This window comes from Anabrus simplex, chromosome 2 (genome assembly GCF_040414725.1).
Source record: "Anabrus simplex isolate iqAnaSimp1 chromosome 2, ASM4041472v1, whole genome shotgun sequence".
In the NCBI taxonomy this organism is placed as follows: Eukaryota; Metazoa; Arthropoda; class Insecta; order Orthoptera; family Tettigoniidae; genus Anabrus; species Anabrus simplex.
The window spans coordinates 528144387-528163703 of record NC_090266.1 but is presented as its reverse complement, the minus strand read 5'-3'; the positions used below and the strand labels follow the sequence as shown (position 1 = coordinate 528163703).

At 39.9% G+C, this 19317-nt stretch overlaps 1 protein-coding gene across 4 annotated transcripts in view; it reads left to right on the top strand.

The window, feature by feature from the left end:
- Positions 1 to 19317, top strand: part of LOC136862909 (tetratricopeptide repeat protein 39B) — a 545055-nt gene that overhangs the window by 248398 nt on the left and 277340 nt on the right. For all 4 annotated transcript variants that reach the window (XM_068226207.1, XM_068226205.1, XM_068226206.1 and 1 more), the window contains one exon: positions 7094 to 7226. In XM_068226207.1, the coding sequence (XP_068082308.1) occupies positions 7094 to 7226 (133 nt within the window). The remainder of the gene's footprint in view (positions 1 to 7093; positions 7227 to 19317) is intronic.

Sequence of the window (19317 nt, the reverse complement as noted above, 5' to 3'; positions counted from 1 at the left end):
TTCGATTTCCACTTGCCGGTAGCCAGAATTCAAATCAAGGGTACTGAAGACTTTTGCCCCACTCACTTGTTTTATCAGGTTTTGAAGATCAGGCATGGGATAAGCATCTGATATAGTCTTGTTGATTACCTGATGTGGGTCTACACAAAATCGATAGTCACCATTTTTATTTCTAGGGGGTACTATTAGAGAAGCCCATCCTGATACTGATGGTACAATCAATCCGTGCTTCTCCATTTCCTTGACTTCTTCTATTACAAATTTTCATGTATCTGGTTAAGTGGGTAAGGTTTTTGTTTAACTGGAGTATTATCCTTGCAAATTGTATTGTTTTACCGTTGTGGTGAATCCAATTCTATCTATAATAACCTCAGGAAACCTGCTCAGTAATTTTTCTTCCAGCCCCAACAGCCCTGTTTTCAGTACAGCCAATACATTGTTTCCAAAGCTTCAGAATCAAAAACTTTTTTCCTAACAATGTCAACCTAATTCTACTTTTATTACCGAAGAATATTTTTGTTGGCTGTATAATGTATCACTACCTCATGTTTGGTTAAAAAGTCATGTCATAGGATTATATCAGGTATTAAATCTTTGATGACCGGGCGAGTTGGCCGTGCGCGTAGAGGCGCGCGGCTGTGAGCTTGCATCCGGGAGATAGTAGGTTCGAATCCCACTATCGGCAGCCCTGAAGATGGTTTTCCGTGGTTTCCCATTTTCACACCAGGCAAATGCTGGGGCTGTACCTTAATTAAGGCCACGGCCGCTTCCTTCCAACTCCTAGGCCTTTCCTATCCCATCGTCGCCATAAGACCTATCTGTGTCGGTGCGACGTAAAGCCGCTAGCAAAAAAAAAAAAAAAAAATCTTTGATGACTTTTACTAATATATCTATTACTTCATTGGAGCATTTGGCTTGAAGAAAGGTATAACCCTCAATGTTGTAATTTATGCCATGGACTGCCCCCTTGACAGTGGCCGTGTTATCAGGACTGACATGTTTTATTAGTTTTGCCACATTCATGTTTACAAATGAGTATGAAGCTTGAGTGTCAAGGATAGCAATAAGAGGTTTGCCATTAGTCGTCAAATTCATGGCCGGGTGGGTGGATTAGGTCCATCATCACTATGAATTTGACCAATATGTTTACTTTTTAGCCAAGTGTAGTTTGCTTGGGGCTTCTTAATTCTTTCGGAACCATCCCTGCCCCTCACTCGAATGGCTCCAGTCTAGTTTTTGCGGGCATTGATCCTTTAAATGCCCAGTCCACCCATATCTATAGCATTTCCGTAACTTTTTCTTGTTTAAGTCTTTGTCTTCGAGGCATAGTAACATGTCTCTTCATCTAGATTTGCTACAATGTGACGGAGCTCTTCAAAAGTTTTTGGCTGTGCCACCATAACAAACGATCAAACTTTATCGTGCAACAGTTCAATTATATAACGGACATCCATTTCAATGCCTTCTCCCTTGTGGACTCTCTTAAAAGGCTGCGTTTTTGAAGCACGAAAGCTCCCACCCTCATTCCGCTGAGTTGTGTCTCAGTTAGGAACTTTATTGAATAGAAGTCTGGACAGCCTCTGAGTCAAACCTCTGGACAAATTCTTTATTGAATTCTTCCCAGTCAAGACTAAGACCTTTAATATTCTCCCACCAAGCCCCTGCTGACCTTTTAGTTGTTGACTGACAATCTGTAAGTAGATTTCATTAGGTATATTTGTCCTACAAAGTAGGGACTCTGATGATTTTAGAAACATTTTAGGACACTCCTCGAGCCTACCATGAAATTCTGGTAGGCTGTCTTTAATTATTCTAGGATCAACAAGTATCCCAAAGGGAAGATCCATACCCATGCCAACTTATTACTGCCTATGTAAATTTTCTTCCTGAGGGTTAAAATTGTCTTAGTTTTCTTACTAAAAGCCTTTATTTAACCACCTAATCAGTACACAACATTTTATTTTCATTGAATAGTAATAGTTTTGGCCAATATGACCACCATTTTCAGCTATTCACAACAAGACATTGTTTAGATGAGGACATAGTAACATTCCAAATATCTTAACAAGATAAGTTGAATGGGGTTAAATTCCAAGAAGCTAAGGCCATAGTTGATCGCAAAAACACATAATATATGGACATTCAAAATGTTCATTACAGTCTGTTTCTAATACTTAACACTTGATCAGATAAAATGACAGTCTAATGGAGTTGGATCCCAATAAGTTAGGGGCTAAAAATGATCATAAGAAACACACACATAACTTATACAAAAAGTTTGAAAAAAAATTATGTGTAGTCTGTATCCGAAACTTAACACTTAATCAGATAATAGGTGACATTAATACCATTGTCTGTTGGTACTCTAACATGCATATTAGGAAATGCACTGCCTTTTTATACATTTCTCAATAAGAAAGATATTCCTCTCAGACCTATTGTTAGTGCGATAGGTTCTTCTACATATACTCTTGCTAAATACCTAAGCAAATTGCTTCAGCCACACATAGGACGTATTGAATCATATGTCAGGGACTCTCGGTTTTGTCAACAAGCTGTCAACCATAACCCTTCAACCTAATGCACTTTTGGTGAGTTTCGATGTGGAGTCCTTGTTCATTAAAGTGCCGATTTACTCGGTCATATCTCTCATTGAACACCTGTTCCCTGATGACATTACTAAGCTATTTTACCACTGAATGACTTCCAGCTGTTTCTTGTGGAGTGGGTATTTTTTTGAACAGACGGACGGAGTGGCTATGGGAAGTCCACTTTCGCCCGTAGTGCCTAATTTCTTTATGGAGCATTTTGAGGATGAGGGTATTGCTTCGGCGCCCTTCAAACCTATGATATGGTGGAGGTATGTTGATGATACATATGTGGTCTGGACAGAAGGTCTTGAGAAACTTCATCTATTTCTAAACCACCTAAATCAGCAACATCCTTCAACTAAATTCACTATAGAGATGGAGTAGGATGGATGCCTTCCTTTCTTGGATGTTCTAGTAAGAAAGAAACTGGACAGCTCCTTAGGACATACCATCTATCATAATCCTACCCACACAAATCACTATCTTCATGCAGATTTGCACCACCATCCAGCACAGAAACAAGGCATTCTTACGACACTCACCAAGAGGGTGAGACAAATTTGTGAGCCATCAGATATCCAGGTGGAGATGGACATGCTCAAAGTCACGTTCAAGGGTAATGGTTACAGTGATTTGCAGATTCATAGAGCCCTGCATCCCAGAGAAAAGACCAAGCAAAGCTCACAGAAGAAAGAAGTGAAGAGAACTGCCTACTTGCCTTACATTCACAAGACCACAGATCGAATTGCGAAGATCCTCCGCAAACAGAATATAAAAACTGTGTTTGGCACTGTCACTAAAATTGCTCACAGTCTGGGTAAAACCAAGGACAAATTGTCCCCACTCACTTTTACATCCTGGGGTATGCGAAATTCCCTGTACTTGCAGTAAGCTATACATTGGCCAAACATGCCGATCCATTGGTACCCGTATCAAGGAACCTGAACTATATATTCATCTCAACTGTCAGGCAAATCAGCAATAGCTGAGCACGGCCTATCGTCGGTTCATGATGTCATGCTCCAAGATGCTCGAGCTCTTACCCACACTAGATACTACAGGTCCAGGATTATATGGCAAGCTGCGGAAATACGTAGAAATCCTAACAATTTCAACAGGGTCACTGGCTGTCAATTAAGTAATACCTGGTTGCCAGCCATTAAGGATTTACGTAGGTAGTTCCCTTCCGTGTCCCTTTACTATTGTTTTTTTTTTTTTTGGTGTTTTCCAAATTCATACGTTCCTCATCGCCAGATGTTTCATTCCGGGCTTGTGTCAATGTCATACACCTGTCAGTGTCATATGTTGCGTACATATGGTATGTTATGTTATGTGACCCTCTCAGACTGATTCTGATGGTTCCGTCAGCTTCTGCTTCAAATGCTAGCGCTGCACCGCATCCGGGGAGCCATCTGGTGACGAATGAAGGTACCATTTCCACTTCTATTGTAACGTCTAAATTCAAAGCTCATTTGTTTGAGAAGCCTTTCTCGTAGACAGTCGAGTTTTTCTTCTGATGACACAGAGCAAAGTTCTCTGCGAAACGTAAAGAATTTCACCTTATTTTCTTGACACAGCATAAGCCCAAAGTATGGGCCGTGAAAGCATCAATGGCAACATTAAAAACCTCTGTGTTGAGGATACTTTTAAGAAGGCTTCAAAATTCAGCAAAATAAGGAGAGAGAAGTATATTCTTATTTCTTCTTTATGCTTCCTGCTGAGATGCAGGGACCATAACATCATTCCCAACTGTGTGAAGCTGAAGCACACGTTAAATACTCTGAAGACCAGGAGAATATATCAACGCGCTAGCAAGGCTCTTGTGAGTGAGAGAGTGCATTACACTCATAAGGAACAAGACTCATTCTCCCGAGAGTTGTTTCGTTTACACCTGGTGTTAAGCAACACTCTCTCGCAGGAATTGTGGTTGTCTTTCGATCGCATTGCTGCTATACAGGCTGAACGCAAATTCAACCAGGTGACATTTAGACAGAAATCTAAGTTCCTCCGACTAGCTCAGAAACAGGCGGTCTCTTGCACAAACCTGGATGCTAGTAAAACTGTCGTCAGTCTTTCCAAGAAATCCTTGGACGAGAAGCAAATGCTGTCACTCCCTCTAAAATTTCCACTGAGGAGTTAATTACTTCCGTTGAGGCAGCCATCCACAAACTACCTGGGGATGAGGCTGAGGTGTTAAGACAGAAATGTGTGAAACTCATAAAGTCCACTGTTGTACCCGCGCCCAATTTAACAAGAGGCGAGAGGAGAGCTCTGAAGGAACTTAGAGATGATTCTGAACTGACCATTCTCTCAGCTGATAAGGGTAGTGCGACAGTGGTTATGGACACTGACGAGTATAAAAATAAGATCTCGGCTATATTGTGAGAGTCTTTTTACAGACTGAGCTCACGTGACCCTACCACTTGTGTGTCCAACGCCACCGTAAAGCTCTTAAGGCAATCTTCAGTTCCAAAAGAGGAGGCTAAATATCTGTCGTCCCCGGGGGACGCATTGCCAGCTAGATTATATGGACTGCCTAAGATCCATAAAAAGGATGTTCCTCTCAGACGTATTGTTAATGCGATAGGTTCTTCTATGTATGCTCTGGCTAAATACCTAAGCAAATTGCTTCAGCAACACATAGGACATAGTGAATCATATGTCAGGGACTCTCGGTATTTTGCCAACAAGCTGTCAAACATAACCCTTCAACCTAATGCTCTTTTGATGAGTTTGGATGTGGAGTCCTTGTTCACTAAAGTACCGATTGACTTGGTCATGTCTCTCATTGAACACCTGTTCCCTGAGGACGTTACTAAGCTATTTTACCACTACATGACTTGCAGCTATTTCTTGTGGGGTGGGAATTTTTACGAACAGACGGATGGAGTGGCTATGGGAAGTCCACTTTCGCCCGTAGTGCCTAATTTCTTTATGGAGCATTTTGAGGAGGAAGCTGTTGCTTTGGCGCCCTTCAAACCTATGATATGGTGGAGGTATGTTGATGATACATATGTGGTCTGGACAGAAGGTCCTGAGAAACTTCATCTGTTTCTAAACCACCTAAATCAGCAACATCCTTCAACTAAATTCACTATGGAGATTGAGTCTGACGGATGCCTTCCTTTCTTGGATGTTCTAGTAAGAAAGAAACCGGACGGCTCCTTAGGACATACAGTCTATCATAAGCCTACCCACACAAATCGCTATCTTCATGCAGATTCTCACCACCATCCAGCACAAAAACAAGGCATTCTCACGACACTCACCAAAAGGGCAAGATGAATTTGTGAACCATCGAATATCCAGGTGGAGATGGACACGCTCAAAGTCACATTCAAGGGTAATGGTTACAGTGATTTGCAGATTTATAGAATCCTGCATCCCAGAGAAACAACCAAGCAAAGCTCACAGAAGGAAGAAGTGAAGTGAACTACCTACTTGCCTTACATTCATAACACCACAGATCGAATTGCCAAGGTCCTGCGCAAACACAGTATAAAAACCGTGTTTGGCACCATCACTAAAATTGCTCACATTCTGGGTAAAACCAAGGACATTTTGTCCCCACTCACTTTTACATCCTGGGGTATACAAAATTCCCTGTATTTGCAGTAAGGTATACATTGGCTAAACATGCCGGTCCCTTGGTACCCGTATCAAGGAACATGAACGTAATATTCGTCTCAACCAGCCAGACAAATCGGCAATAGCTGAGCATGCTCTATTCGTCGGGTCATGATGCCGTGTTCCAAGATGCTCGAGCTCTTACCCACACTAGACACTACAGGTCCAGTATTATACGGGAAGCTGTGGAAATACGTAGAAATCCTAACAATTTCAATAGGGACACTGGCTATTGATGAAGTAATATCTGGTTGCAAACCATTAAGAATTTACGCAGGTAGTTCCCTTCCCCGTCCCTTCGCTATTGTTATTTCGTTGCGGTGTTTCCAAATTCGTACATTCCTCATCGCCAGATGTTTCATTCCGGGCTTGTGTCAATGTCATACACCTGTCAATGTCATATGCTGCGTGCACATGGTATGTTAGGTGACCCTCTCAGACTGATTCTGATTGTTCCATCAGCTTCCGCTTCGAACGCTAGCGCTGTACCACATCTGGGGAGCCATCTGGTGATGAATGAACGTATTCCACTTGTATTATAACGTCTAAATTCAGAGCTCATTGTTTGAGAAACCTTTCTCGTGGACAGTCGAAATTTTCTTCTTATGACGCAGAGCAAACTTCTCTGTGAAACGTAAAGAATTTCACCTTATTTTTTTTGACACGTCATAAGCCCAAAAGCCTATATCATGTGTATATTGTTTTCTCTATCTACAGAGGGCTAATCGGGATCCCTATTCCTCAGTTTTTTTGTATAGAACGAAAACTGTTGTTCCTTACTTTGGTGTAATTGATTGATGTATTCTAAAATTATAAAATGTGATTTTATATGCTGTGACTCTGCAAGTGACTTATGCATATTGTTCCACTTTTAGCAACACATCGAAGTTGCATCTGAAGCATTGAAACGATGCATTGGGGTGTGTAATAGATACAGGAAGAAGAATACAGTTACTGAATCAATTGGAAAAATGGTCAAGAAACCAAATTATGACCAGTATACACCAGGTAAACTTGATTTTATTATTTTGATGTTCAAACAGTGTGAATTATTTTTTAATTTGGTCAAACTGGATTGTGCAAATTTCATTATGATTCTGAGGTGGACATAATAATATAGAATATTAAAAGTAATGCTCATTGACAGTTTTCTGATAGCTTGTTGACACATTGCTAGCTTCTCATCAACGCAGTCATGGTTTGAAACCTGGTCAATCCCTGTTTTTGCAGCACATATTAAACAAACATTATTGCATCATAAATTGTTTTATTTGCTGATGAGGCTGTGTTTAATTGGGTGGGAATGTATAGTTCTCACAGTATTCACTTCCGGACCTATGTCAGTGTTCGCTGTACTCCGTGAGGCAAAGGACTACTACTGAGTTTTGAAAATAGATGGTGTTCTACCAGGATTACTTTATAAAACTAAAGTGTATTGAAATAAATTTAATTTTCCTACAATGTATGGATTAATTTTAATTACGACTGTAGCAGTGTAAGTTAAATGAATTCACTTAAATTAAAATTTTTAAATGAGACAAGGTACAACCGCATTCACTTTAGCATCTGTTCTTTGTGAGAAGCACGACACTCATTTTCTGTCACAATATTTTAAATGTTAGGTCTGTAGTAAATTACAGCCATTCAAATGCAATTGTCCTAATGTTCATCTGTGAGTCTGGTACAATCAGGTAGAGCAGAACAATACCAGGACTCACAGTGCCAACACAAATAGGGTACTTTTCCATGGATACAAGTGGCCAAATAAATTCTGAGTTTGAGGAGACAGACTTCAGTGACTGATCTTCTTGAAATACCTTAAGTTCCATTTATGCTGTTGGGCTATCTTTTTGAAAATGTTGCATGACGCAAGCCAGAAGTTCCTCAATATCAGTGTTTATTAAAGGAGAGACAATAAACCGTACTAATAGCGTCATTTTCATAAAACCTTGAAATATTTTCTGAAATTTCTCTCAAACATGAAAGCATTTTAACGTGGTTTTTACTGCAATGTAACTACAATAAGGCTTGATTTTCCAGCTGGTTTTTCAAACACAGAAAGTGTTTCACATCACCTCAGTTAATTCATCCAAAATTCAAGTTTACTTGTAAATGCTTCAAAATCATATATCGTCTGTCTCAAGTTCTTACCCTTTCCTTCGAGCTGGAAATTGAGTTCATTAATTTTTTCTGTGATGTCGACCAGGAATGCTAAATCTTGCAGCCATACAGGATCTCCAAGTTCGGGATAGGATTCACCACGTTCTGTGAAAAATTCCAAAACAGCAGGCAACAGTTCATAGAAACGCTGTGGAACTCATCCTCTACGCAGCCACCATACATCAGTATGAAGCAGTAGGTCTCCATAGCAACAACTCAGTTCATCAGTTAGCTGTTTGAACAAATGTCTTTGCAGACCCTTTGTTGACAAACACAGTTCCCGAAAGTTTATCGACAGAAATGTAAAGGAAACAAAGGTAAAATATGGGGACAGGTAGCTGGACGAACTGTTTGCAGATGATACTTTGTATTGTGGTATGGGGAACAAACAGAGAGGAAGTACAAGGACAGCGCGACATGTTGAGTGAGATTTTTCAAAATTACAGAATGAAAATCAGTGTGGAAAAGTGTAAGATACTGGCCTTGACTAGAGGAGAAAGGGAAGGGAAAGGAATTACAAAAATAAAAGGACAAAACTTAGAAATTGTGGACAGCTTCAAGTACTTGGGAAGCAAACTGATGCAGGATGCAGGGCTGGGCATGGAGATCAGTAAAAGACAGGGAAATGCATTCTACCAGACTGTGAGAAACCTGCTGTGGAGGAAGGAAGTACCAATGAAGTGTAAAGAGGTGAGGTATAAAATGTCTCACTGCCCAATACAGACATATACAGCTGAGACCTGAGTACTGACAATAAGACAGGAGAATAAAATCTAGGCCAGTGAAATGAAATATTTTATGTGATATGATAGGAAAGATGAGAAATGGCAGAGTAAGAAATGAGGAAATTAGGAACGAAATTAGAGTGGAAAAGGTGCATGACAGAATGGAGAGGGATAGCCTTCAGATGGTTTGGATATTTATTTCTTTATTTATTTATTTATTTCTTTATTTATTTATTTATTTATTTATTTATTTCTTTATTTATTTATTTATTTATTTATTTATTTATTTATTTATTTATACAAGGAAGAAAACCAACTCTACATACAATATAGTATAAATACAAATAATACATACAAATATTAATTAATAATAATATTAATAATAATACACTCACTCACTCTTCTGAGGGACGTCAAGTTCCCGTGCCGATGTCACTTTCCTCTTCCATCCTTTTTGATCTTAAGCCTGCTCTTCCGAGTTATCAATTTGGAGGGTCTGGCATCCGTTGTATCGATCTACTGGTGTGTTTTTGAGGGTGTAAATCTCAAAATGTCAGCTTTGAGAGATAGGATCGAACCATGGGCCAAGTATTTTTCTATAAACTTTATTCTCAAGGACTTGCAACTGCTGCTGCTCTTTCTTGGTTATACTCCATGTCTTGGAACCATACAGAAGTACTGAGAAGTTCCTTACTCGCTGACTTACTTGAAAACATATATAAAACTGCATTTAAATTGAAAAATATGGAAATTAATATTCATTAAATAAAATACACAATCGTCGAACCTTGTACTCACACTTACTTCTTACCTGCTTACTTACACATACGTTATTTGATGGGTGCCAGCTGCCACTCAGTGCAGCAATAATAGAATGAGAATCTTGATTATCTCTAGGGTGTGGGGTAATAAGCTTACTTTTGACAACATACATATGAGTTCTGGGAAAAGGAGATTGGCGTTCGGTTTCCCCATTAAATTAGAAGTTAAGTGATTCTACTCTGGAAATGAAACGAAAGATTAATTTGTTAGAACAAAATATATTCTTGAAATAATTTCAATAAAAATTAGTAAGTCTTGTTGCGATAAAACAGATGAGAATATGAAATTTTGACATTGCAACTGAAAGAAACTAGGCATGAATTTGAATTCTTCTTGACCGGACATTTAACAATTTTATACGAAATATATCCCTCACTGGTTCACTTGACTGTACCTTCAACACTTTGAGTATAATTACAACGTATTCCTTAGATCTGGTGTTTACTGTAGATGTGTCACGCGTAATTTGGCGATGTATCCATGTGACTGCTTCTTCTCCATATCATATGACTACTTGGTAAGTCTATCCTTCTTTGACTTCGTGGTAAGCCTTCCTGTCCGTATCTTCAACTAAGAGACTGACCAACTGTAGCCTCATTCTCTCAATGACCAATGAGTAATGAATCACTGAGTCCTCTCCTTCCCGTAGACTCCCGTTGACTTAATGACCGACTGAGGCCTCTGCATCTCGTTCACACTCCGACCAACTGTCTCCTCTCCTTCCAATTGAATAATGACTGACGCTATAAGATGCAGCCACCTTTTATAGACGTTGGGTTGACGCACCTACGTAACCTCCAGAAATAACAATAATCTACTCCCACCTCGCGACAAGTATTACATACAATGGTGAAATAGCCCGGGGCTCCCTAAGTATCTCAAAGACCGTGAGCGCATCGCTAAATGCTCACGATGACGTAGCCATGACGTAGCGATGACTTGGCAGAAACGCCAGCAGCATTGCACAATGTAGCAATGTCACATCCCCATCTGACATATAGCAACTCTTTACTGTACATGTATTTAGTGTTAATCTACACACACGTATATATGCATACATTTAACTACAATCATGTAAGCGACAAGCATTGCAGAATTGAATTGAATAAGAATGATAATACAATAATAGTAATCTCACAGATAAATTAATAATAATACGGACATAATAATAATAATAATAATAATAATAATAGGGCCGATGACCTTCGATGTTAGGCCCCTTAAAACAACAAGCATCACAATAATAATAATAATAATAATAATAATAATAATAATACAGATATCATCTTGTAATGGGATTTGAACCGTTACAGTACTGGTCGAATGATTGTATTGTAGATAAACATTTTTGCATTCCTTGTTAAAAACTTGGAGCCTAATATAGGGCTCATAGAGTAAAATGCCGTATTAGCATTCTTTATTCTAGCTTGGTGTTCCTGTTGCCTTCAGTTTTGCTCATCGATTAATACACCAAGGAATTTAAACTCCTCTACTCTTTTAAATATATATTTCCCAATCTTCAAAGGCAATCTCTCAGCCTCTTCAAGATTCGGTCTCTGTACAACCATGTAATGTGTCTCCTTGTCTTTTACCTGTAAGCCAATTTTTCTGCCATTTCCTCTAGTTCCACAAATAACTGCCTAATTTCTAATTCATTGCGGCCTATAAGAACAATATCATCCACATATGCAGGGACTTTTATGTTGTCTCCTCAATATGATCCCAGCAGGTACAAGAGCTAATTTCCTGATGATCTTCTCCAGTGCAATGTTGAATAGAAGAGGAGATAGTGCATCCCCTTGTCTCAGACCAGTTTTATTCTGGAAGGAACTTGATTTTCTGCCCTTGAGCAAAACACAGCTAACATTACCATCCATACACAGTTTCCACATGTTAATTAATTTTATAGGAAAGCCAAACTCCGTGATGATGTTCCATAGCCCTTCTCTATGGATTGAATTATAAACCGTCTTCTTCTTCTTTGTCTTCTAATAATAATAATAATAATAATAATAATAATAATAATAATAATAATAATAATAATAATAAATTATTTTTTTTCGCAAGGGATTGTGGAAAATCTTACAGTGTGTGGGATTCTTACCCACTAAAAACCACACACCCATATCCCCACAATGTTTGTTACTACCCCGGAACCGCTCTCGCATTACTTCATGGTAGTGTCGTGCTTTTAGTTATTTAGACTCCTTCTTCCTTCATTCATCTTTCACTGATGTTCAAAAGCATCCAGATCCCTCTTCTTCTGGCACAGGATACTTTCCACATATTCTGTCACCCTTTCCCAAGATTCTTGATTTCTCAGCTTCACAAGCACAATATTATCTGGTGTCAATACTTCGAGTTCAGCTTGCACAATACTTCTTTCAATAATAATAATAATAATAGACCATTATGCCTTTCAGCGTTGATTCTGCAAGCCTCTGTGAATTTACTAAATGTCGTCACAACCCTCTATTTGCAACAAGTGCTGTGGCCTCATTTAGTTCTGTACCTCTTATCTTTAAATTGTTAGAAGCTGAGTCTAACCATCATCGTCTTGGTCTCCCTCTACTTCTCTTACCCTCCATAACTTAGGTCCTTCATTCGCCTCGCATGACCCCACTACTGAAATTGGTTTTTGCATACAGCTTCATCCATAGAGTTCATTTCTAACTTAGCCTTTGTCTCCTCATTCTGAGCACCCTCCAGCCATTAAATCCACCTGTTTGTACCAGCAATCATTCTCGCTACTTTCATGTCTGTTACTTCTAACTTAAGAATAAGATATCCTGAGTTCACCCAGCTTTCGCTCCCATAAAGCAAAGTTGGTCTGAAAACAGACTGGTGTAATTTGGTCCGAGAGCTGACTTCCTTCTTATAGAATACTCTTGATTGCAACTGTGAGTTCACTGCATTAGCTATACTTCACCTTGATTCAATCTCACTTACTATATTACCATCCTGGGAGAACACACAACCTAATACTTGAAATGATCTACCTATTCCAGCATTGTATCACCAATCTGACTTTCACTTCTGTTGAATTTCGTACCTACCTAGTCTTCGAAAGGCTAATTTTCATACCATACACATTGAACCTATTTTCAAGTTCCTAGATATTAGACTGCAGGTTTTCAGCACAATCTGCCATTAACACCAAGTCATCAGCATAGGCCAGACTGCTTACTACATTTCCACCTAACTGAATCCCTCCCTGCCACTTCATACCTTTCAGCAGATGATCCATGTAAACTACAAACAACAAAGGTGAAAGATTACAGCCTTGTCTAACGCCTGCAAATACCCTGAACCATCCCAGTTGTCAACATAAATGCCTTTGATTGATTTTAATAATCTACCCTTAATTCCATAGTCCCCCGGTATAGTGAATATCTTTTTTCTCAGCACCCTGTCATATGCTTTCTCTAGATGTATAAAACATAAACACAACTGTCTATTCCTCTCGTAGCATTTTTCAGTTACCTGGCACATACTGAAAATCGGATTGTGGTAGCCCCTCTGTGATCTGAAACCACACTGGTTTTCTCAAGCACTGAATGCACCCTCCCTTCCAAGATGCCAGTGAATACTTTGCCTGGTATACTAATCAATGAGATACCTCGATAGTTGTTGCGATCCATCCTGTTCCCTTGCTTATAGATAGGTGCAATTACTGCTTTTGTCCAGTCTGAAGGTAATCATAGGTAATATAGGTATTATTCCATATTGAAGAGCAAAATAATGTAAAACAAAAGCTAAAGGTTTCCACCTATTCAATACTATTCAATACTATTTATTGTAACCTTAAAACTATTTACGTATATTTGATGAAATTAGTTTCGGTCTTGTTAGAGACCATCATCAGTCAAAATCATTAAAAGTTAAGACATGAATTACAGATACATTTGACCCTAATCAACACACATTAATACAAAACTTGAAAACCAAGATAGAAAACAACATCATTGTTGTACCTAAAGCCGACAAAGGGGGATCAATAGTTCTACTAGATAAAGAAACATATATTAAAAAAACAGAAGATTTTTAAAATAGTAATAGTTACACGGTAGTTAATAAGGACCCGATAGTAAAAATACAGCGTAATTTAAAGACATTATTAAAGAAATCTGTATTTCTTTTTAACGAACAAGATCAACAAAGACTCATAAACATGAATCCTAACATCCCTGTAGCAAGAGCTCTTCCTTAAGTACATAAGAATGACATCCCAATACGTCCCATTATTAACTGCCATAACAGTCCAACACGGAAATAACTTCTAAACCATGAAAGATATTGGCATTCTGTTTTCATATTTGTAAATGGTACCCAGGGTCTTGTAAAATAACGTGCTACTTAGTCTCGTGGGATTATTAATAACAGAGATATTGATATTAAGTCCATATTTTTAAATGGAACGGCACAAATTCATACAGCTGGCCTAATAGTTTAATTGCGTACAAGTTCAAATATTTAAGTTTTTCAAAATTGGACAGTTACTTTTTGAGATATAAATAAGAACAGCAAGTGTGGTTTTTGCATGCCGCATCAGACGGCGTGAAGTCGGGCAAGGACGCGCAAGCAGGTTCCTGGGTTTCCAAAATGTGTATGACAGGCAAACTCATGACAAGACAGGGAGAGCTGATGTGTTTAAAAGGAATAAAATAAGTACTTTACCTTAAGAAGAACATAACGAAAGCTATTATTGTCACTGGGTTTAGTGTACAGTACATACTACTGTATGAGTTGAGAAATAAACATAACAAAAACACTGGAAGAGCTCCTTCTAGAAAAGCAAATGAATAATGTCCGAGATAGACTTCATTGGAAATGATCCTAAGAGCGTAGACACGGGAACATAACGTCTCGTCAATGTCATTGTTATGAGGTGGACATTTTGTATGTAGAGACCGTGCTGGCAACTAGTTCAGTACTTTATGTGGAAAAACCACTCCTGGCCAATCGTTCATTGACTGGAGACTGAATTATCACAACAATAAAGATACGAGGTAGGTGATGTTTGAAAACGTGTGTCTCAGTGATCTGCATACACATTGTGTCTATTTAATTATGTGCTCGAAATGTTGACCATCAACGGCAATGCACATTTGCAGTCATGTAGCGAGGGATGATGTCACAGACTGAAGAGTTTCCCTCGATATTGCAGCACATGCTACGATGATACGTCGCTTGAGACCCTGTGGTGTTTTTGGAGCTTGCGCGTAGACTATGTCCTTGCACATACCCCAGAGGAAAAAGTCTAACGGTGTCAAATCAGGTGACCATGCTGGAAGTTCCTGTCGTTCTGTACTCACATAAGAACAGCACGGGAGAAATCCACACGTTGTCCATAATCTTGCTCATCCAGTTGCTGATGCAAAGATACGTGATAGGGATGAAACTTGTGTCACTGTAAAATGCGAATGACACTTGCCTGGCTTATCCCAGCATAATACACAATTGTGTGTGAGGTAGTATGTGGATTATCGGCGACGGCCGCCAGAACATCTATTGCCTTTTCTTCCCCTGTCACTGATGTGTTCCTGTTTCTCTTCACATTATTATTCCAGGGTCCATTCTGCAACAACTTGCGGCAAAGGCATCATGTTGTCATATGTGACGGATGATTCCGGGTGGAATACCTCTCGGCATACAGATGCGAAGCTCTCCTAGAATTCCTTCCACACTCTCCGTACAGGAGAGGCATGTCCAGTTTCTCTTGGTTTGTGTAGGGCATTGCGCAAGTACTCAGGACGAACTCCAAAACTGTACTGTATGTAACATGAGGCCCGTGAGACACAGGGCAGACAAGACATTCCCATCCTATGCCCTCTAATAGCAACTACACTACTTTACCTTACTATTTCCGTTTGTTTGCTGGACATGCGTCATTCACACTGCGATTCCGTGACAACATCCACATTTTCAAACACTAAGTCTGCTCCGGAACATTAATGCTTATACGGTGGCACTTCCAGTAAAGCATCTTATTGTTCGGGTTCCTCTCCAGACGTACGTGATTAAGACACTCAAAGGGGTACAGAGAATATTTGTTGTTAATTCATTTCCGGGGCTTGGACATCGTGGTCGTGTAGCCTCATGTACTTGGGCGTGCGCGCGTGGTGTGTGTGTGTGTGTGTGTGTGTGTGTGTGTGTGTGTGTGTGTGTGTGTGTGTGTGTGTGTGTGTGTGTGTGTGTGTGTGTGTGTGTGTGTGTGTGTGTGTGTGTGTGTGTGTGTGTGTGTGTGTGTGTGTGTGTGTGTGTGTGTGTGTGTGTGTGTGTGTGTGTGTGTGTGTGTGTGTGTGTGTGTGTGTGTGTGTGCGTGTTAGAATGTGTCTGATAACCTGTGTTATTGTGGTGTCTGTAGTTGTGTACTGTATTTGTAATTCAGGTGAGGAATTGGGACGGAGGCGGCCGTTGTTGTAAGCAAGTAACCATCCTGACATTTGCCTGAAGTAGCGGTGGGAAATCACGGAAACACTTTCAGGATAGCTCAGATGGGTACCGAACCCACCTCTTCTCTGTTTTGCCTCACGAGACTGAGTGTACCCAATTCCAGCCCTCCAACCGTAATTAAATTGCTTATCAGAGCCAGGAATTGAACCCGGACCACCGCGGCTACAGCTACGAATGCTAGCCGCTACACGTGATTAAAAAACTCGACAGGTTGCGGAGAAGAGTGACTGTTTGTTGTAATTTCATTTCTGGAGCTTTGACAGCGTGGTCATGTCCCGTCTGCTTGGGTGTGTGTCTGTGTAGTACAAAGCGCACCTCGTTTTGTGCTGGGTTATTTCAGGCAAAGGAGCAGTGTTACCAATCCTGGATTATTTGGGTTGGGATAGGTTAGACATTAGGAGACAAACAGCTTGACTTATTATGTGGGATGTTTGGAACTGATCGTGGTGAGATGGCAGCAACACTATTATTTATTTATTTTACACGCATTAATCTCAGTGGAGCTCAAGTGCGGCTGTAGTAGCATGCATTCGGGAGAGCGCAGGTTCGAGTTCTGCCTCGCCAAACCTAAAAGTCATTTTCATGGTATCCCATGATCAACTCCAGGCAAATGCCAGATAGGTACCTTTAGGATAGGTCACGGCCGACGTCCTTTCCACATTCTTCCCATTCCCATCCGTGGGAAAAGATGCTAAACTGAGCGCAACCTATTACACATGGTTATCAAAACAAAACAAAACAAAACAAAACAAAACAAAACAAAACAACTTTAATGTCCATTCCCCGTTGTGTGTTTGCCAGTCATACAATAACGTTGCACACCCAGGGTATGTTACAGTACATCACATTATGTTTACAGTACGTGCCTGGTATCCATTCTGTGGCTGGAATTAATGCCAGGAAGCAGTTTGCTTGTCAATACGTCCTTGGCCGACTACACGCCGTCTGATGCGGCACGCAAAAGCGCAAATGTGGTTTTTATTGATATCTCAAAAAATAACTGTCCGATTTTGAAAATACTTACATATTTGAACTTGTACGGAGTTGAACTTTTAGGCCAGCTGTATGAATTTGTGCCGTTCCATTTAAAAATATGGAGTTGGTATCAATATCTCTGTTATTAATCACCTCTCCACCTCATGAGACTAAGTAGCATGTTATTTTACAAGACCCTGGTTACCATTTACGAATATGAAAACAGAATGCCGATATCTTTAATGGTTTAGAAGTTATTTCCCTGTAATGTGTTAGGTGAATAACCCTGTATACAAGTTCTCACTATGTTGGTCTGATGGGAGCTTGCTCACTAGCCTACTGCTCTGCACTAAGATTGGACTCTGCCTTTCAGCACTTTATGTACAACTGAGTCCAGTTCACTGTCAAGAGAGCTCCTCTGCCATCTTGGATTCGGGTTTTATTGACCCTCAGTTAAGCATAGGTCAGTCCCTTCCCACTACCTTAGGAGCTGGGGTTTGGGCGTTACCTTGCCGTTTGGCCTGCTAAGTGCTGCCCTCTGGATACTAATATCTCCATCTCTTACTCTGTACTTTCGTTTCTCTGTCTTAGGCTGGAAAATAACTGCACAGGGGATACTGGCTTTGATCCTTTTGTCGGTCGAGACCGAATGCGCTTGTATGGTCCACTTAGACATTGGTTTGTCAATAACAAAATTCCGAACTCGTAAACATGTTGTTCATGTAGGCATGTGAGGCAAGCTCTCTGCCTGACTAAGGCTCTTTCTTATTTCTGATTTACTGAAATATTTCTTCTTCATTCCAACTATTAAAATATAATAACATACAATTATAATGCCATTACAAGGTGTCCCTTATTATTATCTAATGATCTTATACTGGCTTATACCTCTTTGATACCCCGCAGTCGTGTCCCGGCTGCTGCTTATCTGACAAGCCACTGGTTTGACCCTTGGGGAGGTCGGTATACAAGACCCCCCCCCCCCTCCTCAGGGAAGAAATGGATGTAACACTACATTGCGTCCATTTCTATCCTGTACTGTTCACACCCTGCTGTCGCCTGTGCACAAGGATCTGCGATCCTGTGGTGAGGGGGAAGGTTGTTCTCTAATCTGGTCAACACTTGTATTTATTTCTGCTGCTTCTGTGGATCTCACAGGCATACTAGGGCGTCCCCCATTTGGCCCGGAGTGTAATTCCATGATTTCGTCAGACATCTCCGAACATCCCCGGATCCGCCTGGGATGTTGAAATATTGTTAAATCTTTGTCTGATGTCTTAACCTTGCCTTCCTTTGTAATGACTGTTTGTTTTTTGCAAATATTTGGGCAATGCACCCGTGCACCATCAATCATCTCTTCATTGGAAACCCTAGTTTGGGACAGCAAAAATTACAACAATAACTTTCTAAAAATTAAACTTATGATACTAATAACAACCTAAACAATACATTTATACACATTAACGTGTTGATATATCAACTGTCTATGCATTTCTTCTTCCTTTTGTTTTACCATTTCCTCCACTTCATCTGTCTTATGGGTGGCCCATTTTAAATTGTCAATGTGATTTAACAGGTTATTCAGCAACAACTTATTCATTTCAGGTATTTGTTCCAATTTGATTTCACTACCTATCCATTAATTCTTTGTAACTGTGCACTTAGCATTTTAAAATCCTGCTGACACGTTAAGTTAGTATTTCCTTCTAGCTGTTTACATACTAATTGAGTCCAGTGTATGTGTCCTTTGACATTCAAATAATACATCAGATTCACATAGGTAACTGGTGTCCATTCAGTACGGTATAATTGTATCTCACCCTAATTGTCGAAGTACCGTATTTACTCGTGTATTGGCTTTTCAAGACGAAGAAAATGAAAAAAATAAATGTCGCCTATTAGATCCCCCAACGTAATTCGTCAGAGAACGATGACGATTCCGCTTCGAAGCAGGTACAAGT